General features: G+C 41.3%; 1 protein-coding gene across 1 annotated transcript in view; it reads right to left on the reverse strand.

The window, feature by feature from the left end:
* Positions 1-27,104, reverse strand: part of ADAMTSL1 (ADAMTS like 1) — a 409,336-nt gene that overhangs the window by 43,072 nt on the left and 339,160 nt on the right. The window contains exons 22-23 of the mRNA XM_040359956.1: positions 25,887-26,066; positions 22,555-22,689 (exon numbers count right to left, since the gene is read on the reverse strand). Coding sequence (XP_040215890.1) covers positions 22,555-22,689; positions 25,887-26,066 — 315 coding nt within the window. The remainder of the gene's footprint in view (positions 1-22,554; positions 22,690-25,886; positions 26,067-27,104) is intronic.

Consider the following 27,104-nt stretch of genomic DNA (forward strand, 5'->3'; position numbering starts at 1 on the left):
TGCAGACTGGTCTGCTTTCCTTTATATGACACCTGGCAAATCCAACTAAAGCGTAGTTTGATTCCCCTATACATTACAATCAGTTTAGTTATATGTATTACTTCCAGAGCAGGGGTGGAATTTTGTGTTAGCAATTTAAGGTTGGTATATCACTAACATTATATTTTAAAGCAGAGAAAGAGTTAAAGCAGACTGCTATTAATTCACCATCATGGCCAAGAAAGTATTTGCGTACATGGAAGAAGTGCAACATGTGGTTCTTAGTAAAATGCACTGTACACAAAGTGTATGATAATCCACTTGACCTGTGTGCTCACTTCTCCATGGGATAAACTTGTCAGGATACTGATGAATCTCATATGCATTACTCATCCACAAAAGACTATCAATTCGATGGATTGTGTGAATACACAAACCAGATACAACTAAATAGAAAGGCAGACAAAGGGAACCAATGGTACCTTCTATATATACACCTGGGGGTTATTCTAGGAATAATTGATAGCACAATGGCTAACCATTCTATAGAACCGTGATTATCATTAGCAGAAAATTTGGTACTTTGATGTCACCTACCAGAAATAGTAATATATTTGTCATCTGCTTAGTGAAATACATGTAATGATAGCTCATGAGAGTTAGGCATAAATCTGATCAAGTTAACCTTATTCATTTTTATCATAACTTCAAAATTGTATCAGTGGCAATGCATTTAGTTCTTGTGTAGTGCTTACCCCCGAAGGAGCCGCTGGTTATAGATTGGGATGGCGTGTTACCTCTGTGAGCGTCTAGGGTAGATGATGAGAGCCTCAGCAAATGGAATGTCCAAACAGCAGGTGTCTTTTCTTGTGCTTTTATTTTACCCAACACGGTAAACAGTAAAACTTGAGGTAGACAGCAAATATGTTAGAGGAGGAGGAGAAATAGCAGATTCAGGCTCAACAGTATGGAAGCAGTCCTGCTTCCAACGACACTTTACTTTTGTCGCCACTCCAGCCGGAGTGGGTATAGTGTACCTGGACAGGCCGCTCACACCGACCTGGCAGCCAGGGTATCACTCGGAACCTTGAGGGAAAACAAGTCTCTGCCACAGACCCTTCCCTAGAACGTGGATCATGGAAGAAAATCCTCCTCAGTAGTATTTGTGCCTGAATCCCCCTTAGGTAGTTCTCAATTGGGTCACCGACTGACAGGTGGCTGACACCCAACCTTTCAGTATCCGATTACCTTGATCCCCGATGGATTGTCGAGGCCCTATTGGATTGCCTGCCTCTCTTGGCTCTCCTCAGGGTGACTCCCCACTGAACAGCTATCTCGCTTGGGATCTTTCCTCAGAATTTGGGGACCCAGTCGACCACTGGGCCCCACCACAGCTTCAGTTGCTCCGGGCCAACATGGTCTCGGAACCAGGAACACCGCGTGGCACGCGTACCCGGCCTGGTAGGCCATTTCACCGGGGAGCCGTGATGTGTGGTCACCCTGAAGGTGGGCGCCACACCAGGAACAAGACAACGCCCAATGGCGTCTGCTCCAGAAGTACCCTCTCCCAGCATGCCCCGCGAGGGAAAACCCCTCCTGATTGGCTGCTGGCAAGAGGCACCCCAGCCTGGACTTCACTGGTGCCACCTGTCACCCCGTGGTGGTATAGCACCCCGGGAACAACAAAATGAGCCCACAGTACAGCCCAGCTGAAGCAGAGACCCAATTTAGACAAATCAACTGGATGAGAGCTACAGTAACTAACTCTCTCATCCCCCTTTAAATTTAAAATGGCACCTGTACTGAAAGTACACAGGCGCTACACTTGTTATTTTATTGATTGCTCCTATTTTGTATTCAATAGCAATTTTGCATTACATGCTTGTTTTATTACCTAGTATGAAATTGTGTACTTATTTTCATGTTCAGTTGGATTTGTGGAGTACCCTTCTAGCCGCTATTTACATTTAATGGCCACATAATCTCATTGCTTTTGGTAGATAAGCACCAACACAACAATGCTCCCAATGGTTTTAAAGACACAGGTAAGAAATGGTTCTAAGTGGTGGTCAAATTTTAGAAGAACTGAAGTGGCTTCCATGAGCTATATCCCTCACACCCAGTTCCCTAGACAATGAATAAGTATTAACCAATCATTGATTAAATTAAAGTGCTTTTTTTCACAACTACCTTTCCTATATAATAACAAAATAATAAAAATTTTTTTTTATAGATTGGATAAAAGGTGCAGTAAGCTAGTTAAATAGTACTTTTTTTTATTGAGTTCGATATATCAGAGGGGTCATTAAGCAGAAGAGACAGAGGGATTTGGTTCCAAAAGAGGGACGTTCCCTCCAAATGAGCGACATTTTGGAGCAGCTATGGATGTCTGGGTCTACCTGTTAGATATATTTTGCCTTTGTATGCTAGTGGTTTCATATATAGCATCTTTGGAAGGTGACCTGTAAGACGAAGAGCAGCCCAGCATTGGTTAAAGAGCCTAACTTTAGAGAAGTGGTATAGAATGCATTTTTTGGTATTTAAGTGGTATAAAATGCAACATGTATATTTTGGTGGCGCACAAAGTATTCTGACATAACAGCCAAAGCCCTAATGCATAGATAGGTGCCTCTGTTATACTAAGTGTTACATTAGGTGCTTTATATAAGTGCTGACTTGGCACAGTAGCCAAGCTGGGTAGGCAGCTTTAATACATGTAATCTAACTAGGGGAAATTAAAAGTTTGATAGGCACCACTAAGCAGCTATCATGGGGCAGAACATTTTCCTGTGGATGTAAACCCCTGCATAAAATGATGGTCTTTATTTATTCAACAAGAAAGTGCAAATACCAGTAATGAGCAGTAAGCCATATGAGCCAAATCACCCTTTATTAGCCTTACTATTCTAAGCTGCAAAAACAAATATGATATTGTGGTTGCTTTACTAAAACTGGTGAGTGCAAAATCTTGTGAAGCTCCGCATGCAAACCAATCAGCTTCCAGTTTTTTTTTTTTTGTCAAAGCTTATTTTAACAAGTTGAAGTTAGAAGCTGATTGGCTACCATGCACAGCTGCACCAGATATTTCACTCTCCAGATTTAGCAAATCAACCCCATTGCCTTAGAGTAGATATACTGTACAACCTAATATAAAAACTAATGACATCTAGTTTTCTAAAGCAGTGTGTATCATATAATAATATATGCATGCAATATTCATACACTTCAGAGATGGTTGCCTGCTATTTCTCAGGGCAGGTGTCTTGATGGTGATAAAAGTCAACCATGCCTGGGTACTGTGTGATGAAGCAGCCACTAGTAGTCAGCCTCTATGTCTTTGAGACCTGTATGCCAGGGTGACAATACAGGAGGGTAATTAGGAGATAGGGACAGGGCATTTTGATCCTATAACAGAAAGTGGCAAACAGATCCTTCATGGCAGGTATTCTTAAGAAAGCTTTACATTTAAATTGTTAAAACCAGGGCTTTTCTTCAGCTGGAACATGGTGGAACCACTATCACCTGTAATCACAGAAGTCACCTACAGTGGAGGTACTAGGGCCGGCTGGGTGCTTCAGCTTAATACAGCAACAAAAGTAAGATATGGCAACAATAGTGGAGCTTTTAAGGGGGGGGGGGGGCTAAAGATCTTCAGCTCTGATAGAGAGGTCAGAGCTGAAGATGGATGAAAGTGGGATGCATAAGTAAGCTGCTGTGGAAGAAGGCTGAACTCTGAACTCTATTTGCTTGTAGTGCACCCCCAAACTCTGCACTCTGTATGTAAGGCACTCCTGGTGTTTAATGCCCCTTAATGTAACCACACTATTAACCCACTATGTGATGAGGTTTGAAGAGTGTGAGTGTGTGTGAGGGGGTTCAGGGGGTCATGGTTGAGTTCCTACACCTATTTTCTGAGAGAAAATTGCCCTGGTTAAAACATTAATTTTGAAACTACATCATCATGTTAAAGTTTATATGACATGTAAGTGATTAAGTTTAGAGTCGCTTTAAACCACAACCACAGCCAAAATGTTTTGGAAAGGGGTTAGAACCTTTATCTGGTTTAATACCCTTGTTTTATCCTTGTCTGTCTCTTTTGGAGAGATTTTCCCTAACGTCATGTCCTAATGACCACATAGAAAGCTCACTAACATGGACACAAACAGCAATGAAACTTGAAAAGGGTTCTAATTCTTCCACATCATATAAAGGGGTGCTTTATATGCATGATCCCTGCTGAAGAGTGTTCTCAATTTCTACTCCAGTGAGCACACAGGAAGTGAATGAAAACTTTCCCAGTGAGAACACAAATTAAAATACATTACTAACAGATTATAACACTGTATTTTAAACTACAAAATATATATATTGCTGGATCTAAGCGTAAAACAAATTACTGCACCCTGATTTTGATTTTAAGGCTAGTTTCAGGGCAGTGTAGCTTAAGTCAAGCAGCTTCACTGTGAGTGACATCATCATTCTGGAACTAGCATTGAGGAAACAGTGCTCCACGTCGCCACTGCAGCAAAATCAAGCATGGAAAAACGTGTCTAATTGAATTATTTTCCAATAATCTACAGTGGAGTTTTGACTACATTAGTTAGTATAGTAACATTAAACTTCACAGTGCATCGGTTTTAATTTGCATTTTAAACTAGTTTTTAATGAATGGGGATTTCTGGCACCACAAATATACAGAACATTTAATTAATATGGGTCAGAGGGGGAAATTCAATCTACTCTGCAGCAGCCAACTGAACTACGGTCATCCATAAACACACATTGACTTGCACAGGAATGTTTGGCTTTGTGTATGTTGGAAAGTTATGAATTACCTCTGCTAGAGTGTTGTGATTTTAAACAATAAACTTAAACTAATTCAATTTATAACTGAGCTCTGCAAACAGCCCATCGACAACCTAAAATGATTCAATATCAGTGATTTTATTTTCCAAAAAACGTTCTTTCTAAACACGTTTTAAAGAAGAACTCAAATAATTCTTAAAAGTCAGGATCGGTCTGTCATGTTTTTAATTATTTAGCCACAAGCCTTTTATTAAACAAGAATGCAAATTCCTTAGGGATGAAAGACTATAAAAAAATCAATATGTATATGATGAACTACAGGAGAGTATTTCAATCTGTATTATATTAATATAAGAACAAATTGATACCTAGCATAAGTCCAATTTTTTTTTTTTATCAAAGACTTTTATAGCTATAATTTTTGCCTGGAGAAGGCACCACAATGTCCTGCCAGCTATCATTCTATATCTGATTTGCTAGCCAAAAGTCTTTTTTTTTTTGTTACTGTATGTAAGATGTCTTACTGTACATAATGGCAACTAAAAATAATAAAATAATTCTTATAGATAAAGGTGCCCATAGAAATATAGAAAATGTCTCCTTGTCTGAATAATTACAGTTGAAATGGGAAATTATCATATTTATCAGAGGTTTGGCAAATCAACTGGAGTGCCCCTCCATTCTGTGCATGCGTGGGCACTTTTTGACGGAGGGCACAAATCGACAGAACACAGGCACTGTGGAGCTACAGTTTATTGAGGGATCCATGAATGCCAACATGTACTGTGACATACTGAAGCAGAGCATGATCCCCTCCCTTCGCAGGGCAGTATTTCAACATGATAATGACCCCAAACACACCTCCAAGATGACTACTGCCTTGCTAGAAGCTGAGTGTAAAGGTGATGGACTGACCAAGCATTTCTCCAGATCTAAACCCTATTGAGCATCTGTGGGGCATCCTCAAATGGAAGGTGGAGGAGCGCAAGGTCTCTAACATCACCAGCTCCATGATATCATCCTGGAGGAGTGAAAGAGGACTCCAGTGGCAACCTGTGACGCTCTGGTGAACTCCGTGCCCAAGAGGGTGGACTGACCAAGCATTTCTCCAGATCTAAACCCTATTGAGCATCTGTGGGGCATCCTCAAATGGAACATGGAGGAGCGCAAGGTCTCTAACATCCACCAGCTTCATGATATCATCCTGGAGGAGTGAAAGAGGACTCCAGTGGCAACCTGTGACGCTCTGGTGAACTCCATGCCCAAGAGGGTTAAGGCAGTGCTGGAAAATAATGGTGGCCACACAAAATATTGATACTTTTGGCCCAATTTGGACATTTTCACTTAGGGGTGTATTCACTTTTGTTGCCAGCGGTTTAGACATTAATGGCTGTGTGTTGAGTTATTTTGAGGGGACAGCAAATTTACACTGTTATACAAGCTGTATACTCACTACTTTACATTGTACCAAAGTGTAATTTATTCAGTGTTGCCACATGAAAGGATATCATTAAATATTTACAAAAATGTGAGGGGTGTACTCACTTATGTGAGATACTGTGTGTATATATATACATATTGGGTGCCGACATCCCCAAGCTGCCTGAACTGGGTGTCGACATCCCAACCCAAGCTGCCTGATATATTAAAGTGTCCATATATTAAAAGTCAGTAGCTGCATTATTTGTAGCTGCTGACTGCTCTGTTATGATATCTATAGATATACATATATATCTATAGATATCTATCTATCAATGTATATATACATATATACATTGTATACTACATTGTGTACAGTCAGAAATTTAAGTACTATATTTTGCTATTTTAAAACAGAGCAGTCAGCAGCTACAAATAATGCAGCTACTGACTTTTAATATATGGACACTTACCTGTTCAGACAGCTTGGAATGTTGGCATCCAGCAGATCTTCAGATGCTGTCGGGTGCAGCCATCTCTATTCCTACTGAGCTGTGCTTTCTAATTGGCCCGGCGGCGGAGGAAGGCGGAGGGGACCGAACTTCCGAGAGATGGCACATATATAACATGTACGGGGCACGTTTAGGAGATATTTACAGTACCTATAGGTAAGCCTTATTCTAGGCTTACCTATCGGTACAAGTGTTAAAAAGAGGTTTACAACCACTTTAACCTAGTTTCTTAGCAATTATCTTGAAACATAAAAAGCCAGTTGGTCTTTGTGCTGGTCTTTGTGCAGCAATCTCACCAGAATCAAGTACATTTCAATCATTTGCAGGGAGTGTTTTGTAAGGAAATAAATATTTGGATTTCACTATGAGACCTGCTCATTTTTAGCAGAGAGGGGAATTTTTTTTTTCAAATATCCCATATAATGTCTTTAAAACCAGTCACAAGAGTACAACTGATACAGTAAGTCTAACACAGAAGTTCTGCCACATCATCCCAGTCTGTATCCCTATAGGACTAATAATCACTTGAAAGGCAGACGACCCTTCCATTACAACATGCAGACATCCATAAACATGCACTACTTTATAGATGTGTGCAAGTAATCAGATATGAAAAGACCCCTGTTCTTAAGGAAAAAATGTATGCTACGTTTACCATACTGTCAGGAGGATTGTAATATAAATAATAAGGTTAAAATATTTTAAAACAGATTTCAAAGTATGAGGTTCATGTCCAAGAATAATATTATACGGGACATTCAGTCAAATGCTAGCCTCTTATATAATTGTTCCTTCAAATATGGTTTGCTCACTGTAGAAGGGGTTGAATACTGATCAAATGCCAAAATGAAAGCTAACACTAAAGATGTGTTATCTTTATCAGCAGGTATCATCTTAATTTCTCTTCTGATTTTCTCACATTGGAATTCTATATTTGATCATTGCTCACAAATTTTCCATGTCGGTGGCTCAAAACTCTATAAACGTGTTAAGCTTTTTATAAGAGAGCAGGCAGATGAAAAATGCAAATTAGTTTGAAAGGGTTGTGTAACTTGTCTAAACAATGTACAATAATGTGCAGTCAAGAGACAAACCTTATTAGCTACAACACCTTTTTTAAAGTGGATGTAAACTCACTCTCATCCTTTCTAAACTACTGTCATGGTGTTGATCTTTAAGGATATACATGCCTCCTGCATGTATCCTTACCTGTCAAATGTCTCCCTTCTGTCTGTTATGAGACCCGAAAAACTGCAGATTCTGTGGGTGGGTCTGTTGTCTGGAGCTCGGTGGGTGGAGTCGTCATGTCAGTAGTCTCTCCGCCCCCTCTACACTCCCCTTGTCAACATGCATTTTTTCCTATGTATTTCTTACACTAAATTATGCTATGATCACTAAATCCCAAAAAGTAACCACATGACTTCAGAAAAGGAGTGGGGATGGAAATTAAAAAAGCTAATGCATGAGATATGTAAATAACCTGTCACTCACAGCAAGGGGGTGGAACGGACTAAGGTTTTTCTCTGTAAGTCCATTTTATTTCACTGAACAATAAAAGAGGATTGCTCAGAGTTGGATTAACTCTGTGTGGCAAGACTGGGCACAGATGATAGGAAATCTTATACTGTACATTGTGACAGCAAAATTTCGGGTTTACATCCACTTTAAGGATTAATTGTACTAAACAAGATCTGTGATCTGAGATCTGTGATACTGCATTGACCACTGTTAAGCAAATAATTCAAATCTTGAAAATATATTGTATCTCACTGCTGCTAGGAAATGCTGCTGAGACATAAAAGCAGAATCATACTATTTTAGAATCATTTCTGGAAACAAGGCAGATGGGGTACTGCAGCTCAACCTTTATATTATTATCAGTTCTCTAAATCAAATGCTTTCCAATGAGTCTCTGACTTCAAAAACAAATTGGAATATAAACTTCCATAAACTCTAATGTTGATTCTATCGCCAATATGGTTTCTGATGTAGCACAAGTCTACTTGTATATTTCACAAGCATTTACAGTCAGGACTGAGATCGATTCATTTCTTCACTGTGTGCATAACATCTTTGTTCCAGTTACTTTATTAGTATTTATTGCACCAGGGAATGGGTCTCTATCTTTGTACTTTCTTTTAGATCTCTGTACATTTTGGCTGCCTCTCAACGTTTACTTCAGTTCTTCATTTGAACCTGTTGATGTGTTGAGATTTATGGTTCTAACAGTGAACTAATCTACTGGATATTGTATTTTCCTAGAGGAGTACCTTGGAGCTACTTGGCACCTCTGCATGGAATAAGTTGGGCCTGATTCGTATTGGCATGTCGCTGCTTATGACATGATATCATGACATCATTTTGCCTCTGAACAGTTACACTGAACTGCTCAATTAGTTAAAGGTGAATGCCAGTCAGTATTAAACTTGCCAATAAATGTAAATATTGTTTTAAATGTAAGCTGTTAATGTACCTGCAATTAAAGCGGGGTTCCGGGCATAATTTTTTTTTGCAAGCTAAAATTAATCACATTAAATAGTCCCTAAAACATATTAATAGCTCCCCAATCGTTCCAGAAATCATTGCAAACACTTGCCTTATATCCTCCAGCTCATGTTGTGGCCGTATCCATCATATGTGTGGGCATGTGAAGCCCAGTTCCCTTTTCTTCCTGGTTTTCAGGAAGCGGTGCATGCTGGGCGATTTTTAGGCACAGTAATGCCCAGCGACTCCTGGGAAATGAGTGTCATCATTTTCCAGGAGGCAATGGGGTCTTAGGACAGGAAGTTGAACCACCTAGGACCAGGAACTAGGCAGATTACAAATACTGACTAGTAACAGCCAGATATAAGTTTTTTTTTTACATTAAAGGCAAGCTGTTAATAGAAAGTAAATTTTTAGGGTGGAACTCCGCTTTAAGATGCAAAAACGGTCCTCAGCATATTTCATTGGGAACAAATGAATGTTTAATTAAAAAATGAACAGTTAACATATGCCAATTATATCTGTAGACCAGGTACAATAATGCTAACTACTACAAAATTAAAGTGAATGCAAAACTTTACTCCACAACACATATGAAAATCAAATACCTACAACCAAAATGCTCTTATATTTCTAGGAAATCATAAAAAAAACTAAACAGAGGTAGAGAAGGATGGGGGGATGAAGAAGGGAGCCTGCATTCCCACCTGACCAGAGCCCGAGCAGAGAATGTTCCCGGTGATTCTGAAGCATTTTTGGGAATTTTTAAAGCTTTTTTTAATCTTTGTGCATACACTTTTGCACGTGTATCAAGGTTCAGGTATTTGTTTCTAGGGCTTGGTAAGGGGAGGATAGCAGTTCTAAAGGCGGAGAATAGTTCTTCAGGTGTGAAAATGTGCATCTTGCGCATATACAGGCCCTCTCACTGAAATCCACGGGGGCAAAAACACCCGAAAATGCTCAACAAATGGTTAATTTACTTCTTTGAGTGTAGAGCGTACAAGATACTGAGTGATTAACAGGCACAATTATAAACAAATGTTGAGTGCAGTTAGGTGTATCAGACATAGAAAAACTCTTTACAAAATGCTCAAGTGTGAATAGGTGCTAAGGGGGAGAGGAAGGAAGAGAAGGAGGGAGAAACAGATTGGAGGGAAGGATGGTATTCTGGGGTGCGTGCTGCATTGGCTGTAGAGGAGCCAATGCAGTAAGAGTATGCAGTTGCATCTATGCAATGGGATACATGCATTTTCTTCAGTAAATCAGGCCCTGTCAAACATTTACTAACTTTTGGAATCATGCAGCTTCAAATTTGTGAAGCTGCCTAGTGACCCCTTGCTTTTATTGCTCTCACGCTGTTGGGTTGTGGAACAATGCTTTTGTACAAAGCATGTCGCCAACCAGGGCCGATCCTAGGGTCACAGACGCAGAAATATTTCTGGCGCCCCCACTGGCGCCCCCACATTTTACTAACTCCTCCCCTTTACAAATGTTTCTATGGCAATGACTCAACCACAGAGATGCTCCCCCACAAAGTCTTCATTACCCTGGGATCCTTACATGATCTCTTAACAATAAACAAAAGAAGAAGCGAAGGAAGGAACGAACGAAGGAAGAGACGCAGAGTACTTTATTGGGACCTGGAGGGGGAGCCTCTGTGATGGACACAGAGGGGGCTTCTGTTAGAGAGCCTGTTAGATGTTCGGCGCCCCCAACTCTACAGGCGCCTGGGTGCAATGCACCCTGCCTAGGATCGGCCCTGTCGCCAACAGCGTTCACCCACGACTGGATGGAAACCTATTTTAAGTAACAGGTGACAATTTATTCCTGTTAAAATCTCCCAATGGAGCTGTGTGTTGTTACACCAAGATATTCCACCACCTATTTCCTGAATGACCTATGGATAAAAAGAACCTCCCACGTCATCAAGACCTTTAAAAAAAAAAGCTAGGACTGATCACAAATACAATATTTTTCTTATGACCGCAAAAAATATATTTGTGCCTGTTTGGGAAAGAAATTGCTTCTGTCAATTTCAGACTAGTAAGCAAATAAACAGAAAGAACCGCTGCATCACATGTCGCTGGCTTTGGTTTTATGTAGCTTCTGGCATGGGTCAACCCTTTTTTACTACTTTCCAGATTTTATAGTCCGTGTGTGTGAATTGAAGCTGTCATCCATTCATTCAGCCATCTGTCATTTTTTGGGGGTAATGATTTTCACTACATGAACTATGGACCTATGGGTTTTGGACTTGTGATTTATTTTCATCTGTACGCACAATCAGGTTTTTACACAAAGGATATTTGCACTCATATACATTTTGTCTGTGTATTTACTTTATGAACTTTCTTCTTTGAATATCTCTAGTGAGTTGCATTCACTTTAGACTGATCTAAAATGCTACCTGTGTCCCTAGGTTTTAATGTTCCAAGTTTTTTATATGTGAATTTCAGACACTGTTTTTCTTCCAACTGCATACCAGACCACACCAGGGGCGGACTGACAACTCATGGGGCCCCCGGGCAATAGAAGATTATGGGGCCCCTCTGGCTTACAGATGGCCACCACGCCAGGAGGCAGTGCAGAGGCAGGGCAGCTAAAATCTTGGGATATTCACATTAAAAGCATGTCAGTTTCGGACATATCAGGGACATATCTAAAAAAAACACAGATTTTTACATACTGTCCCTGGTTTTACTGAGCCTGGCAACCCTGATGGGGCCCCCTAGTGGCATGGGGCCCTCGGGCAGTGCCCGAGTGACTCAATGGTCAGTCCGCCCCTGGACCACACCTTTATATGTTACATATCCTGTAGCTATAAATGTACACATTTTTACTGATAAATATGGTGCATATGGTACAATTAGTATAATACACATCAATGTACGTTTGTGTAAAAAATTATTTTGCCCATTTTTGGTCTGTAAAATACACCATTTAAAATGAAATGTTTCATTATACCTGTTCAATAAATTCAAAAGCTACCTGTTGATCTTCCAAGAAATCTTTAAAAAATTCGATTTTTTTAATTGGACTGAAAAATCAGAACCTGCATCCAACCAGACGTAGGCACTGTTCTGGTATTCTGGCAGCCAGGATGGTGGAAATGTGGGCTGACAGAAATAAATCTTTACAGTTTATGGCCAACTTAAAGCGGTTGTATAATCCAAAAAAAAGTTTTTGTCACCTGTAAGGCAAAAGGCATAATGAGCTAGTATGCACCGCATATTAGCTCATTATGAAATACTTACCTTAGAACGAGGCATCGGTAACTCACCTGATCCACGCCAAGGTAGCTGACATGTTGCCTCGGGGTGTCTTCTGGGTATCGCGGCTCCAGCGCTGTGAGTGGCTGGAGCCGAGATGAAAAAAAACACTATACAACCACTTTAATGTACTGTGCTCTTTGTCGTTCTTATCAGTTACATTGTTCTATCTATCTGGATGGACTACATAACACCCTTAAACTATGCAATGTGGAATAAGAGAAGGGAAGGTGTTCTGTTGTCCTGGGTTAGAACATTGCACCTTCCGTAGATACAGTACAGTGAATGCTAGTTATCCTCCTAGAAAACTAAAAAGAAAGAAAGAAAACAAATGCAGATACCACATCTAAGGACTGGTTAACTGCAATATATTACATTCTGGTTCTTAGGTTTAGATATACCTTAAACATTAGTTAGGGCTGTAACTCTGCATGAAATCAACACCAATAACTGCTTGTGGAAAGCAATTATTATTTTTTTTGCCTAAATAGACAATTTTTTTTCATTTATTCAATTTAGATACCTTACAACATGGGTGCTTAATCCGTGGCCCGTGGAGCCAGCTAATGTGGCCCCGCGATCTCATACCAGGCTCATGCTCTGAGATGGTAAGGTAAACCGTAGCTTTATGGGGGGGCTCAGGACAGTAAGGGTACATTTAAATTTGCAGTTTGGGGGGCAGTAAAACACTATAGTTCATTGTGGCCCATGACCAGTTACCAAATCACTTCAGTTGCCTTAGTTCTTCAAAAGCTTGAGCGCCCCTGCCTTATGCCACATACACACGGCCAGACTTTCTAACGGGAAAATTGAGAACCTGCTCTCTATCTAAGTCCATTGGAAATTCCCACAGAAAAAGTACACTTTTTCCATCGGAAATTCTGATCGTCTGTACGTGCAGGGTGGTGGGGCCTTCTGGGCTTAATAATCGAAGGGGCCCCCCTGAAGGAGAGAAGCGGGGGGGTTGTTACCGACGACCGATCATAGCTGTTGAGGGGGCTGAATCCGCCGACCGACCTATCTCATACTTGTTGAGCGGGGGGGCATCCATCACCCATCCGCCCAAGATGTTGAGCAGGGGGTGCCGAGGATTAGATAACATCCAACGTCAAGTTGGCGTTTGAGCCCAGGGTCCATGGGCTTGAGCCCAGCCAAGCCCAATGGTAAGTCCAGCCCTGTGTACACGGAATTAGGCTCACAAAAGGGACATAAATACATGAGCATGCATGAGCATAGATATTTATTTGCAGAGTGTTTTTGCACCATTTTTGTCTTATAATTCCCATTAGTTGTATGACAGCTGTAAACAAAGTGCTTATCTCCTCTTCAAAAACAAAATGGGGAATTTATCAAGGGAGTTACTAGTAGAATGAGGCGCCTTTTCAGCACAAAACCTGTTTTTCATTAAGCAAACTATTTTTGCTAAATCAGAACAAAAGAAGTAATAAAGTGTAGTAAAATATTTTAGTAGTCTATGAAAGGCAGTGGTTTCTTCTAAAGAAAACTGAGTCTTTTCTTTCATGGTCTGCGGTCTAAATATCTTATCACATTTTTACACATGGTCTTTTCTAAAAGATATTTCTTGCAAGAAATTGCAAAGATGACACTGAAATAAAATGAAGACTGTAGAAAAGAAAAAACACAAATAATTGAATAACGTGTCTGCAGTAGAATCACTTTGAAGTAGCTCTGAAGCTGCTGCCAAGTATAAAGTGCCCTACCCCTCTACCCTTGTACTGAACAAGCAAAGCTCTGTCACCTGGTAGTGTGGAATCTTGCCCTCTCTCTCTCCTGCCTCCCACACATTCCAATTGATCCATTACTGCAATTGGCTCGTTCACAAGTGTGCAATGCTTACTGCTCCTTGAAAAGCAATCTGTAGTGGATGCCTTTTTAGAGACATTTGATAAGCAGGGAGGAGGAGATATGTTGCCTCCTAACCACCTGCTTTAGATGTCAAAATGCTGACCTATTGCATATCAAGAGCAGTGCCGTAGCAGTGCTGTCCCAGTCACTTGAATGGGATGCTTTTGGTGGCAGTACCGTCGGCTTAATGCGACATGGCGCTACATTTTTTACTTTTCATGATTGCATATGCATACCACTGTGGCCCCTGATACATTGGCACATAGCAAAAAAATTGAAAGTCGACAGAAAGTAAAGCCGGCTTTAGCCGGTTCGAATCTTAGCTGGTTCAGCAGGAACCAGCAGAGATTCAAACTGTGTATGGGCAGGCTGAATTTACCAAGTTCATCAGTTGATCAACTTGGGTACAATCAGCATGCTAGGTTTTACCTGCGATTATCACAGTAATCACTGTCTTCTCCCAGAGGAGATAGCTTCCCCCACCCTCCCCGGCCCCCCACCTGGGAAAAGACAATGGCCTGGCAGGAGGGATTCCTGCAACAACATTGTCTGTGTTGATATGGGAATCAAGATAATTTCTTTCCTGCCACCCATGGTGACAGGAAAGAAATTTTCTCTGTGTATGGCTGGCATTAGGTACAACCAACCTGTCAGATTTTTCATGCGATTATTGCCAGTAGTTATAGTCACTAGCAATAATCACTGTATGTTCTCCCAGCCAGGACAGCTCCACCCACCAAGAGAACACAATAGCTTTGCGGGAGGGATTCTCCCATCAACACTGACTGTGTTAATAGGGGAATTACATGATTTTCCTTCTTGCAACCAATGGTTGCAGGTAAGAAAATTGCACCATCTATGGCTGGCTTTAGTAATAGAGAGACAGAGGAAATATAAGACAAATAAAACACAAGTGAAGGGGCAACTAGGGCTTGGGACACATCCATGAATGTGCTGTTGCTCTGCAACTGTCGACAGCAGGGGTGTCAAACTCAATTTCATTGCGGGCCGCATCAGCATTATGGTTGCCCTCATTGTATCTGTAAGACTAGATGTCCAGAGCCCCCCCACCTCCAACAGAAGTCAAGAGTCCCCCACCCTTCCTTACATTGTCAACAGTGCACCCCCCTTATCTTGTGCTGAAAGTGTAGGGTCTGAAGAAGGATCAGAGGAGGGCTGGACTTTGCTGAGACAAGGGGAGGCGGAGAAGACGGGGTGCTGTGGCTGCTCAGAGAGACACAGGATCTGTAGGAGGAGTTCTATCTTTTTCTGCTGCTGACTGTTGAGATGGAGGGCAGAGACAAGCCTCTTCGCGGCTTCATGGAGAAGCACAGGATCTGGTGGAGGCATTCTGTCCTCTCTGCTGCCACCTGCTGAGATACATTGGGGGCAGAGACAAAGGGGGTGTTGCAGCTGCAGGAGAGGTGTGAGGGTCACATGAAATGGCCTAGTGGGCCAGATTCGGCCTGCGACCTTGTGTTTGACACAAAAGCAAATACTCAAAACAAAAGAGTCACATCACTGTCAAATTACTAAAAGCTGACTTCTGGTTGGTTTATATGGGCTGCTACAGCAATTTAATAAATGTTTGCTTTTGGGTTTGATACCACTTTAATATTACTCTGACTACAGTGTTATATTACTAGTGTTGGTATGGAAGTATCCAACCACTATCCAAAATAAAGAATGCATATCACCAGGACTGCCTGAATATTGAACTCAATACTACATCATTTTCATAAAGCAAATGGGTGTGCTGGCACATCACAATTGTCAGCATTAGGGCTAAAAAAGACATCCACATGTTTTGTATAGTGTGTGCAAAGCACTTAATAATAATTACTGGTCCCAATGGAACTATCTACTCTGTGATTTGAACAATTCCAAAATAAACCACTGGCATTTGTACATGCAGGGCCAGATCCACAGAACAATTACGCCGGCGTATCTACAAAACAAGATACAACGGCATCTCGGATGGATCCGACAGGCGTACGCCGTCGGATCTTAAGGTGCAATTTTTCGGCGGCCGCTAGTTGGGGTTCCCGTCAAATTCCGCGTTGAGTATGCAAATTAGCTAGTTACGGCGATCCACGAACGTACGTCCGGTCAGCGCATTTTTTCATGTAGTTTGCGTTCGGCTTTTTCCGGCGTATAGTTAAACCTGCTATTATGAGGCGTACTCAATGTTAAGTATGGCCGTCGTTCCCGCCTCGCATTTTGAATTTTTACGTTGTTTGCGTAAGTCGTTCGCGAATAGGGATTTGCGTAGAATGACGTCATCATCATAAGCATTGGCTGGTTCCGGTTTAATTTCGAGCATGCGCACTGGGATACCCCCACAGACGGCGCATGCGCAGTTAAAAAAAAACGTTGTTTACGTCGGATCACGACGTATTTACATAAAACACGCCCCCATCACAGAGATACACATATGCCGCCGTAACTTATGGCGCAAATTCTTTGAGGATTCAAAAAATAAAAATTAAGTTGCGGCGGCGTAGTGTATCTTAGATACGCTGCGCCCGGCATATTAATGCGCCGAGGTACGTGGATCTACCCTGCAATCTTTTCATGTTCCCTTACAAAAAGACAAAGGCATCCCACACCACATGCCTTCTCCTTGTAAATGTATGTAAAGCAGCTGTCAAACGGGTCGGATGCCCCATGGCTGATTCTAATGTGCTTTCACGAAATTAATGCAGCTTCCCAGTAATTCTGTATTTGGACCTTTCGTGCCAGACATCTTTTTGAGGTATCAATTTTCAGAGTGGTGTAACCTCCATATAAATATAAACAAATGTGGAGTGTGGCTCTACAAACATTTCTTGCTACTTGAGTTAAGCACTTAGCACTTTTCGTTGTCTCAGTAAATAAATCCACATGGGTCATGGAGAAATTTATGGTCTACAGCACAATCTGAGAGCTGTGGAAAAGCATCCTACTGGGGATTCCTTCAAATATTTCCTATTGTGTTTGGGCCACAACTGTGACAAGAGATTTCTTACATAACTGAATAGACCAGTGTTTTGTGAAAGGTTCTGCTCACACTAGTAGGCAATCTTTTCATTGTGGTAGATTTGTTTTCTTAAATTTTTACATGCTTTCACAATGTGATGTACAAGCGTAAAAACATTACTAATGTAGCGCTGCCCTCTTGAGGGTCGCACGATAAATCAGTAACCCTCTGGTTGCCCTGACTCTGTGAGTACTCTGCCACCCTGGGCTCAAACTTTTTTTTCACTAGATAACAGCAGTAAGACGAAAATACACCAGAATTGAATAAATCAGTAATAGTTTACTCAGTGAGATATTAGGAAAATAAATCAACTTAAGTTTACACCTTAAAATGTTTTCTCCAAAGAATGTTATTGATAGCAGAACAACTATCACCTCTAAGATTCAAACATTCAACATTGAACACTATAATCTCTATACTCAAATAAGTGCATACAATGCCTATGTGAATAAACTACAGGAGAGCAGAGAAATGGCTCTTATGAGTGTCAGACCCCTCTCTACGGCTGCTTCACACATAAATGCAGAACAGTAGATAAACAAGTCCAACTTTAAGCAAACAAGAACTGTATTCAATTCAGCCTGCTCTTACGGAGAGTTCTTGGTGAACTGTAGCTCTACAAGCTTCAGCAAAACAAATCCCTGAAGTGGGGAGGGTGGTAAAAGTAGTCCTGTGTTGCTGTGTAGCAGTCCGGTTAATCTTCATCTAGCTCTTAGGTGTTTAATTGCATGCAAGAAATATTGCATGGTAAAGAAAAATAGCTGGCCCAATAGGTTGTGTATAACCAGCAGACAATATTCCTGTGTAAATTAAAACTAACTGGATTCAGAGTGATCAATGACTTAAAGATGTTATATTCTGTGAAACTACAAGCAACAGCAGAACAATGGATGGCAAAAATGTCTGTATATAGTGTCTATGATAGGTTGGTAGAGATCCTTGAACTAAAGATGGTAATGAGTGCAGGAGACAATGGTGTCTTATACAGTGTCATTAAGACTGGGCTATTGCTCGCTCACCACACTGGAACAGGAGATGATGATTTATGATGAGGATGACCTCTCAGGAATATGGCTCAAGGAATGACATCTGGCATCCGCCGCACCGCACCACGGCTCACACAAATTCAATATTTCTGCAGGATGGATGGAACATGAGCGGCCTCCGGGCTGCCGCCGGACAGTGAAGGGGAACTGTCCACAGGTGTCCCTGCAGATATCCGCTGGGTAACTCTGCCAGAGTAGGCTGCGACTCAACTGCAGTCCACCCTGTAACAGATTCCCTGCATGCAGATCTATGCCGGTACCAGGCGAGTGCCAGGCCTCAAGCCTTCCCTCTTATAGTCCTTCCCAGCGGTCTGCTCTTCTCCATCAGTCAGCTGATAGTTGTATTTTCACATACTACAGCCAGAGGGGAATCCTATCCGTATGGACTACATGTCCCAAGATGCTTTACTATGACTTGTCTTTTTAAAGAAAGTAATAGCATATCCCCCACTGGAACAGCTTCCCCTGAAACAATGCCACACAGCGTCTTCTGATTGCAAGAAAGGAGAAGGTATTCAGCTCCTGGCTACACTAATTAATTCTCCAGCTAGGGTTTTCTTATGCTTAGGTCACCCACATACAAATGGCAAGATGCCTTTTGTATCCAAATATAAAATATTATTTAGTAACAGCGTTTCTTCTTTTTTACACTCTGATGTAGAAAAGTGTGTCATTTAGGGACCTCTATAGCTCAAGGTGAAATTTACATACACAAGTAAATAACTCAATGTAGTAAAGACAACTCCTTCCCAGGGCAATTCTTTGCCATGTTTTAAACGTATGCAATACACGATAGATATAAAATGTATGTTTAAAAACATATACAGGTTTCCTTTCATAATTCAAATCAAGGCAGTGGTTCCAGCTGAGGGTTGCTGCAGGCATTAGGTTGGCAATAGATGGGACGATATCTCCCTGACGGCAAAATCTTGGGGTTGCATCTTGGGCATCTATTGTATACCCAAGATGAAAGTATGCATCCCTGTCCTCCAATGTAATTTACTACCAGTAGTCACTCACAGTGAGGATGATAACTATCCTAAAACAGCAATATATCTTCAAATTCACAGGGGAAAAGTTGGATAAATTAGAATCTCGCTAAGATTAATGGAACCTTTTTTACAATAACAGACTTTAAGGAGTGTCCCACTGGCATGTTCTATGAAAGAGAGGTGCAAGCTGATATGAAATCCTGCTGATATGAAATTGCATGGTGCAAAGGCATGAGAAACTGACACAGATGTCAGCCCCTTGGAAAAATAATAATACAGCAAAAACACAATAAGCTAAAGAAAAACATACAGAGATATTTTGTTTTAAAATGGCAGCAAAATAAATCTTCAAACTCTACAGGAGTCTATACTTTCCTTTCATAGGCATATTTTCAGCTATAAAATCTCACGCTAGATTTAGCCATGTATTTTTCTGCAGATAGAGCACAAGCTAGGCAAAACAGCCATTATCAGAATCAAGGTATAATAAAGCCAAGATTCCAGGGCTTTTGCAATGCAAATGCATACCTAATACCAATTGTCAATGATTACCCGAAGTTGTGGGCACTGTCCACTTCGTATGATATAAGAAGAAACCACCGACAACAAACTGGACACCATCTCCCATTCTGGGACAAATCATCGCACCTAGCTCCAAAGTCAAAAGTCTGGGAGTCACGTTTGACACCTTCATGACAATGGACGCACAAATAGGGTCCGTAGTCAGCGGGGCGCACCATTTGATGCGCCTACTACGCAGACTGATTCCATTTATTCCTAAAGAAGACGTAGCAGTCGTGGTGGGAACAATCGTGAATTCCAGACTGGACTATGCAAATGCCCTTTACCTCGGGCTACCCAAGTACCAAATCGCTCGTCTCCAAGTCGTACAGAATACGGCCGCCAGACTGGTGACTGGGAAAAAATCTTGGGAATCAATCTCACCTTCACTGAGATCCCTTCACTGGCTGCCAGTGAAGGACAGAATTGCATTCAAAGCACTCTGCCTGACACATAAGTGCATCCATGGGAAGGCTCCTAGATATCTATGCGACAAGATCAAACTGCACAATTGCAGTCGCATTTTGCGTTCCACCGACCAAAATCTGGTCAAGGTTCCTATAACCAAATACAAGTCCAAAGGAGAAAGAAGGTTTGCCTTCCAGGGCCCCAGGCTTTGGAATGCCTTACCAACCAGCATTCGGTTGGAGCAAAACCACCTGTCTTTCAGAAGGCAGATCAAAACCCTGCTTTTTTGAAAGGCATGAGACTTAATCAACAAGCGCCCAGAGGCGATTCAGTTCGCATGTGCCGCGCTATATAAATTTTTCATTCATTCATTCATTCATTCATTCATTCATTCATATTAGTGGGTATGCAAAAAAAAAATGTAAATAAGGTCTTTTTAAATCATTGGTGTTTAACTTGTTTATTATGGTATCTGGAATTGCTAGAACTTTGTATACTAATGCATTGTAAACCCAATCACTAAAGACTCATAAGAATTAAAGTGATATTAATGATATTATTTTAGAAGGGGTGGTCCATACTTATATCATATGATGCTTTTTTTTCTATAAAATGTTTTGTTCTTTTGTTCTCCTGCAGCTGATCTCTAATCTTTTGCAGAGGCCGCTTCCACTGTGCACGCATATACATCCACAGGTGTTAGGAAATTTGTTTTAGCAATTTCTGAAGGTTTCTCTGTCAGTGTTGGCAGTTGTTGGGGAGAAAGTCGCCTCTCGGAGGGTGGTGTCTTTTCCCCCAGTTGTCAGGGAAGTGGGGTAAGCAGATACCCCAGGGTTGGGGGGACAGAGAATCCCAGCTGGTGAATAGGAGACACTGAGCAGTGTCTTACCTTACCAGTAACAGCGGTCTTATCGTGGCTACAGAACTGCACTCTCCTCTTGCCTTGTTGAGCTTGGTTACCATTACATTTGCCAGCACACAGCACAGACACTTCCGCATCCTGGGATGTTCTCACCATGTGCTCCTCTCCATTTAGGAAATGGTTCACAGCTTCTCCCCAGCCAATGAGAATGAATGGGGTTTGCACTGTGGGAGGCAAAGTAGAAGCCCAGTACTGAAGCGTGGCTGTGGGGCCCTTGGGCAGATTGGAGCTGGACTTTGTGGAGGATATGATAATTTGACAGGGAGGCTGCTGGGGCACCCTGGAGCTAGGTGCCTTAGTTAGCCGACTACTAAGAAGACACCTGTGTGTGTGTGTGTGTGTGTGTGTGAGCTCCAGATCAGTGCTGTTTGTATCTACAGGTGCACATATGGCCTGGCAAGCCATACTCCCTCCTCCTCTTATCAATTTTACTCACAGCAGCAAAAGCCTTCACCCTGCTGCCCTAACTACCTACCTTTATACATGGACATGCTGATGCTCATAAGTGCATGTTTCATCTTTGTCACTATCAGGAAGCTTGCATCGAGTAATAACATGGGGTGAGTGCAGGTAGACAGGAAGTGACAGATATGAGGAAGAAGGAGATCAGTAGTACTGAGATGCAAGATGAAAAAAAAGATGGCATTTTTTTTCTTTAAGAATATTACTAAATAAATAACTACCTAGTAAATGATAAGTTTAGGTTGAATAATGGCCCGTACACACGATCCGAATATCGTTCGAAAAATGTCGTCCGATGAAGAATCGTACGATAATCGGATCATTAGTACAGGGCTTCCGTTATGACAGTTCATCCAATATTATTTTATCGGACATGCACGAAAATGTTCCTTGTACGATACCTAATTGTACGATTTTCATTTAGTTAGTATAGTTGTCGTCCGAAAATACAACACAAATACATTACAACACATGACATCACTTCCCATTTTTTTTTTCTGTCGTACGAGAATTTTCATGACTTTAGTAACCTATTCAATTTCTACTTGCGACTAGTAGACGAAAAAAGTCGGACGATCTGCCGTCCGATTTTCGGATTGTGTGTACAGGGCATAAGGTTTCTACCTGTTTCAATGGATAATCAACTTAATATTAACATTGCCTGGATGTTGAATTGGTAAATGTTCATCCATGAATGCTTGTTTGGCAAATCATCTCTGCAATTCGTTACTACTTTTTACTGCAATGTCAATACAGGGGTTTTACATTTACGTTTTTTTTCATAGTATATAGATGTTTTGACACCATACCTATCAATGCTGTTGCGCCCATGTTCACCATTAAGCTGTTACCAACAAGGGATGTAAGCACCGAAGGTAATCCGGGTCCAAGTTCAGCAAAAAGCATTAACAGTCGCTCCACTCCAAACAGGTCCAAAGCAGGCTCTGCAGTAATTGTTGGAAAAATCATACCAAGAAACATATGAGACTATGACAATACTCCATCATACAATCATTGAAAAACAATATTAAAAAGTTTTGTCCTGAGCATTGTAACCACAATTTTGGCAATTAGATGTTTCGTTTTTTTATTGCCTGCCAAGCTAAATATGTGGAGCTGCATCATAGCCCTTTATGTAATTTCCACAGCTTTGTTCTGAAAGTGTGAGTCCAAAAACTCTGCCATCTTGAATTGATAATAATGGATTTTAGGAGGGTGTTGATTAATTCACCCTATGCAAAGTGTATCCAAAAGCTTTTGTACAGCCCCAATCTGAATATTGGCAGGAGATTAAATATGCTTTGGTAAAATTCCTTATTGTAAGATATGATATCTTAATTAGTATTATTAAATGATATCTAAGGCCTGGTTCACACCTATGCATTTTTTTTGGTGCGTTTTCAGTTTTGTATAAACACACTACAGTCCATCTAACATGGTTTTCTATGGGTCACTGGACTTTTTTTCTGGTTTTTGGTTCCAAAGACTTCAATTGATCAAAAATGTGTAAAATGCAAAATGCACCTGGAATATGCAAACAGCAACCTGCATAGGTGTGAACCAGGCCTAAAGCCAATTTTTGGTAAACACATCAGGTTTACTTTTGCTGTCTGTATGCCATTGGTGACATTTACGAGAAAAGAAAAAGGGGGGTTCCCCTGGATGGACTTTTAAGGCACTAATAATATTTCAAAATATACAGGATATTGAGAGTAAAAAAGGTTTTATTCACAATTGTACATATTCATCAAAAAATGTTTAAATATTAAATTAAAATACAGAGTTCCAAAGATTGTCACCATATAGGTAAATACAAGAAGAACCTTCTTTACACCCGACGCGTTTCGGGATAACCTTCTTCAGGGGTGTGTAGAGAAGGACAATTAGTTCATGTATTATAAAGGATGGTGAATATTTCATTGGATAAGTTTTAAAAGAATTGAAAATATACAGCACGCTGGGTTCAAGCAATGGGGTTGCCAGTCAAAAAAGGTATCAGGATGTATAATTAATGCAAGTTTTGGATGTTCATCCCGTTAGGGAGAAATTATTCCAAAGATCAAGATGCCGGTGGATCAGCCAGAAGGGATATACTGGGACTAGATTGGAGATCCCTGATTATATGAGATCCGCAGCAAACCTAATAATGTCCACTGTCAAAGAGTACACTGAATTATTGACAGGAGCAACATCACCGCTTGCCAACCCAGTAAAGAATGCTTAATTTCCTGTCCTGTAGAAACAACAGAGAAATATATCCAAAGTGTGGTAAATCCTTCCTTAAGCCAGCCATACAGGTAACATTTTTTTGCTTTCAGTCTGCAGACTGAATGGAAAAAAAATGGCACATTACCCCATTCCAGGTCCGTGAATGGATAAATCTCTCACTGCGACTATTGTATTTTGACAGCATGCCCTGCCAGGTCTATAAACACCTGAATACTACTTGAATCTGTTTGGATGCTGCCGCTGTTTGGCCAACAGTTTTCCAGCTAGCTCCTTTTTCAATTAAGGGATGTCAGTCGGAGGCAGCTGACAGGGCCATCTACTGAGGAAATTTTGACTGGTTCATTAGAAACAGTGGTCACTTTAACAGGTGTCCCCATTGAAAATGTTCCCTCTATAAATTAGTACACACAGGCCGAATGTCGGGCGACATCGGCTGGTTCAATAAAAACTGTCCGACATTCAGCCCGTGTGTATGACAGCCAGCCTGACAGAAGCCGTCCATTCTGCTGGCTTCTATCGGACGAGCATGCTGGAAAGCCAGCAGCCGACCAGCTACCAGTGTTGCCAACCTACCAGACTGAAATTTACTGGCACCCGAAATTTACTGGCACAGCCACGTTTTTACTGGCATTTCACAAAAGTTAATAAATTACATTTTTAGGTGCAAATTTCAGTATTTAGGCTACAAACAAGTACGCTAGGAAAATAGCAATGTGATTTAAGGTAGATATTAAGGTAAAAAAAATATATTTTTATTATTTTCGATATAATAAGGGCAAATGATTTAGTCACATCACCCCCTGCCACCAACACCCCCTGCCTTCACCCCCTCTGCGGTGCCTCCAATCTCCCCCAGGCCCCCCGCCTCCGATCACCCCCTGCCTCCATCCCCCTCTGCGGTGCCACTAACAACCCCTGTCTCCATCCCCCACCCTCTGCGGTGCCACCATCCCCCTTTGCGGTGCCACCATCTCCCCCTGCCTCCAATCTCCCCTGCCTCCAATCTCCCCCTGCCTTCATTGCCCCCTGCCTCCATCCCCCTCTGCGGTTCCACCGCAACCACCACCATCCCCTGCCTCTAATCTCCATGCGCAGTTCCAAGCCCAACCGATCTTGGCTATTTTTACTGGCACATTCCCGCAACTACGGACATTTACGAACGGGGGAAAAGAGTGCCTGTTTTTACGAACTGTCCGTTAAAATACGGACGGTTGGCAACACTGCCAGCTACACATCAGCTTTCTCAGCCAATGGCCGAGAACACTGACTGGAGTGTTCTGACAGGCTGACCCTGTTAGAACACAATAGCACAGCAGGGGAGATCGTTGTACTAACATTTTATTGTTAGTACAGCGGCTCCGACCGGAGCTTTGAGCTTTTTTTGTTCAACTCACTGGGCTGAACAAAAAAAACTAGTGCTTTGTACTAGGCTTATTTCTGCTCTGATGACAAGGCAACATTTTACATTTTCCCTCACTTTTATTCTCTGTACCAACAGTCACCAAAGAAAATTGTAGGTAAAGATAAAATTGTCCAGCAGGGACAAAGACAGTAAAAAAAAAAAACTGTGACAAATTCAAAATTAAAAAGTGTGGGCTTTATATACATTAATTCCGGAGGCAAAATTGTTAATTAGCGTGAAGGTTTACTAAGTATGTTATATAAAAGGCAGTGCAAAGTGCATAGGGCTATAGGAACTATACAAAATTCATAACTGTGTGAACATAACCCTGTTACTACTAAAGCCTTACTGCACTTTGAACATATCGACTGCACATTATACTGCTTGATAAAATAAACCTGCATACATAAAGCACTGTCCTTATGCTATAGATAATGGCTATGTTAAGTACTTAACAATTTGTTGGTAAAATAATACAAAAAAAATCTTTACAACTAAAATTGTATATACCTATGACTTGAAGATGGGTTGATTCTAATACCTCTCCATGTATGTTAGCTGCTTTGCATGCATACAGTCCCTGGTCGGTATATGTTATATTTGCCAGGAACAATGATGCATCGCTGTGGTGGGGCACATGGTGTAATCTGCTTTTATTTCTAAACCAAGTCACATCAGCCTCTGGAAGACCTGCAGAAACAAAATTTGCACTAATTAAAACATTACTGTAAAAAATATACATTAGCCATTGGATTTATCATTTGCCTTTGTAAGACATCCCCTGTGTTGCCCCACAGTCTTCAGATTCAAACTTTTATTTTAAAAACTGTCATTTTTCCACTGCAAGTTATGAAGTATTCTGTGGCAAATATTAAGCAAATCAAAGGGGAGAAGAGAGGGGCTACACCGACAGTATCTGACAAAAGTGAGAAAACCCCTCACTTTTTTGTAGAAATTACACTTTGCTACAATGTAAAGTAGTGAGTGTACAGCTTGTATAACAGTGTAAATGCTGTCCCCTCAAAATAACTCAACACACCATTAATGTCTAAACAGCTGGCACCAAAAGTGAAAATGTCAAAATTGGGCCCAAAGTGTCAATATTTTGTGTGGCCACCATTATTTTCCAGCACTGCCTTAACCCTCTTGGGCATGGAGTTCACCAGAGCTTTACAAGTTGCCACTGGAGTCCTCTTCCACTCCTCCATGATGACATCACAGAGCTGGTGGATGTTAGAGATCTTGCACTCCTCCACCTTCTGTTTAAGGATACCCCACAGATGCTCAGTAGGGTTTAGGTCTGGAGACATGCTTGGTCAGTCCATCACCTTTACCCTCAGATTCTTGAGCAAGACAGTGGTTGTCTTGGAGGTGTGTTTGGGGTTATTATTATGTTGGAATACTGCCCTGTGGCCCAGTCTCCAAAGGGAGGGGATCATGCTTTGCTTGAGTATGTCACAGTACATGTTGGCATTCATGGTTCCCTCAATGAACTGTAGCTCCCCAGTGCTGGCAGCACTCATGCAGCCCCAGACCATGACACTCTCACCACCATGCTTTATTGTAGGCAAGACACACTTGTCTTTGTACTCCTCACCTGGTTGCCGCTACACACACTTGACACCATCTGAACCAAATACGTTTATCTTGGTCTCATCAGACCAGAGGACATGGTTCCAGTAATCCATGTCCTTAGTCTGCTTGTCTTCAGCAAACTGTTTATGGGCT

This window comes from Rana temporaria, chromosome 1 (genome assembly GCF_905171775.1).
Source record: "Rana temporaria chromosome 1, aRanTem1.1, whole genome shotgun sequence".
Classification (NCBI taxonomy): Eukaryota; Metazoa; Chordata; class Amphibia; order Anura; family Ranidae; genus Rana; species Rana temporaria.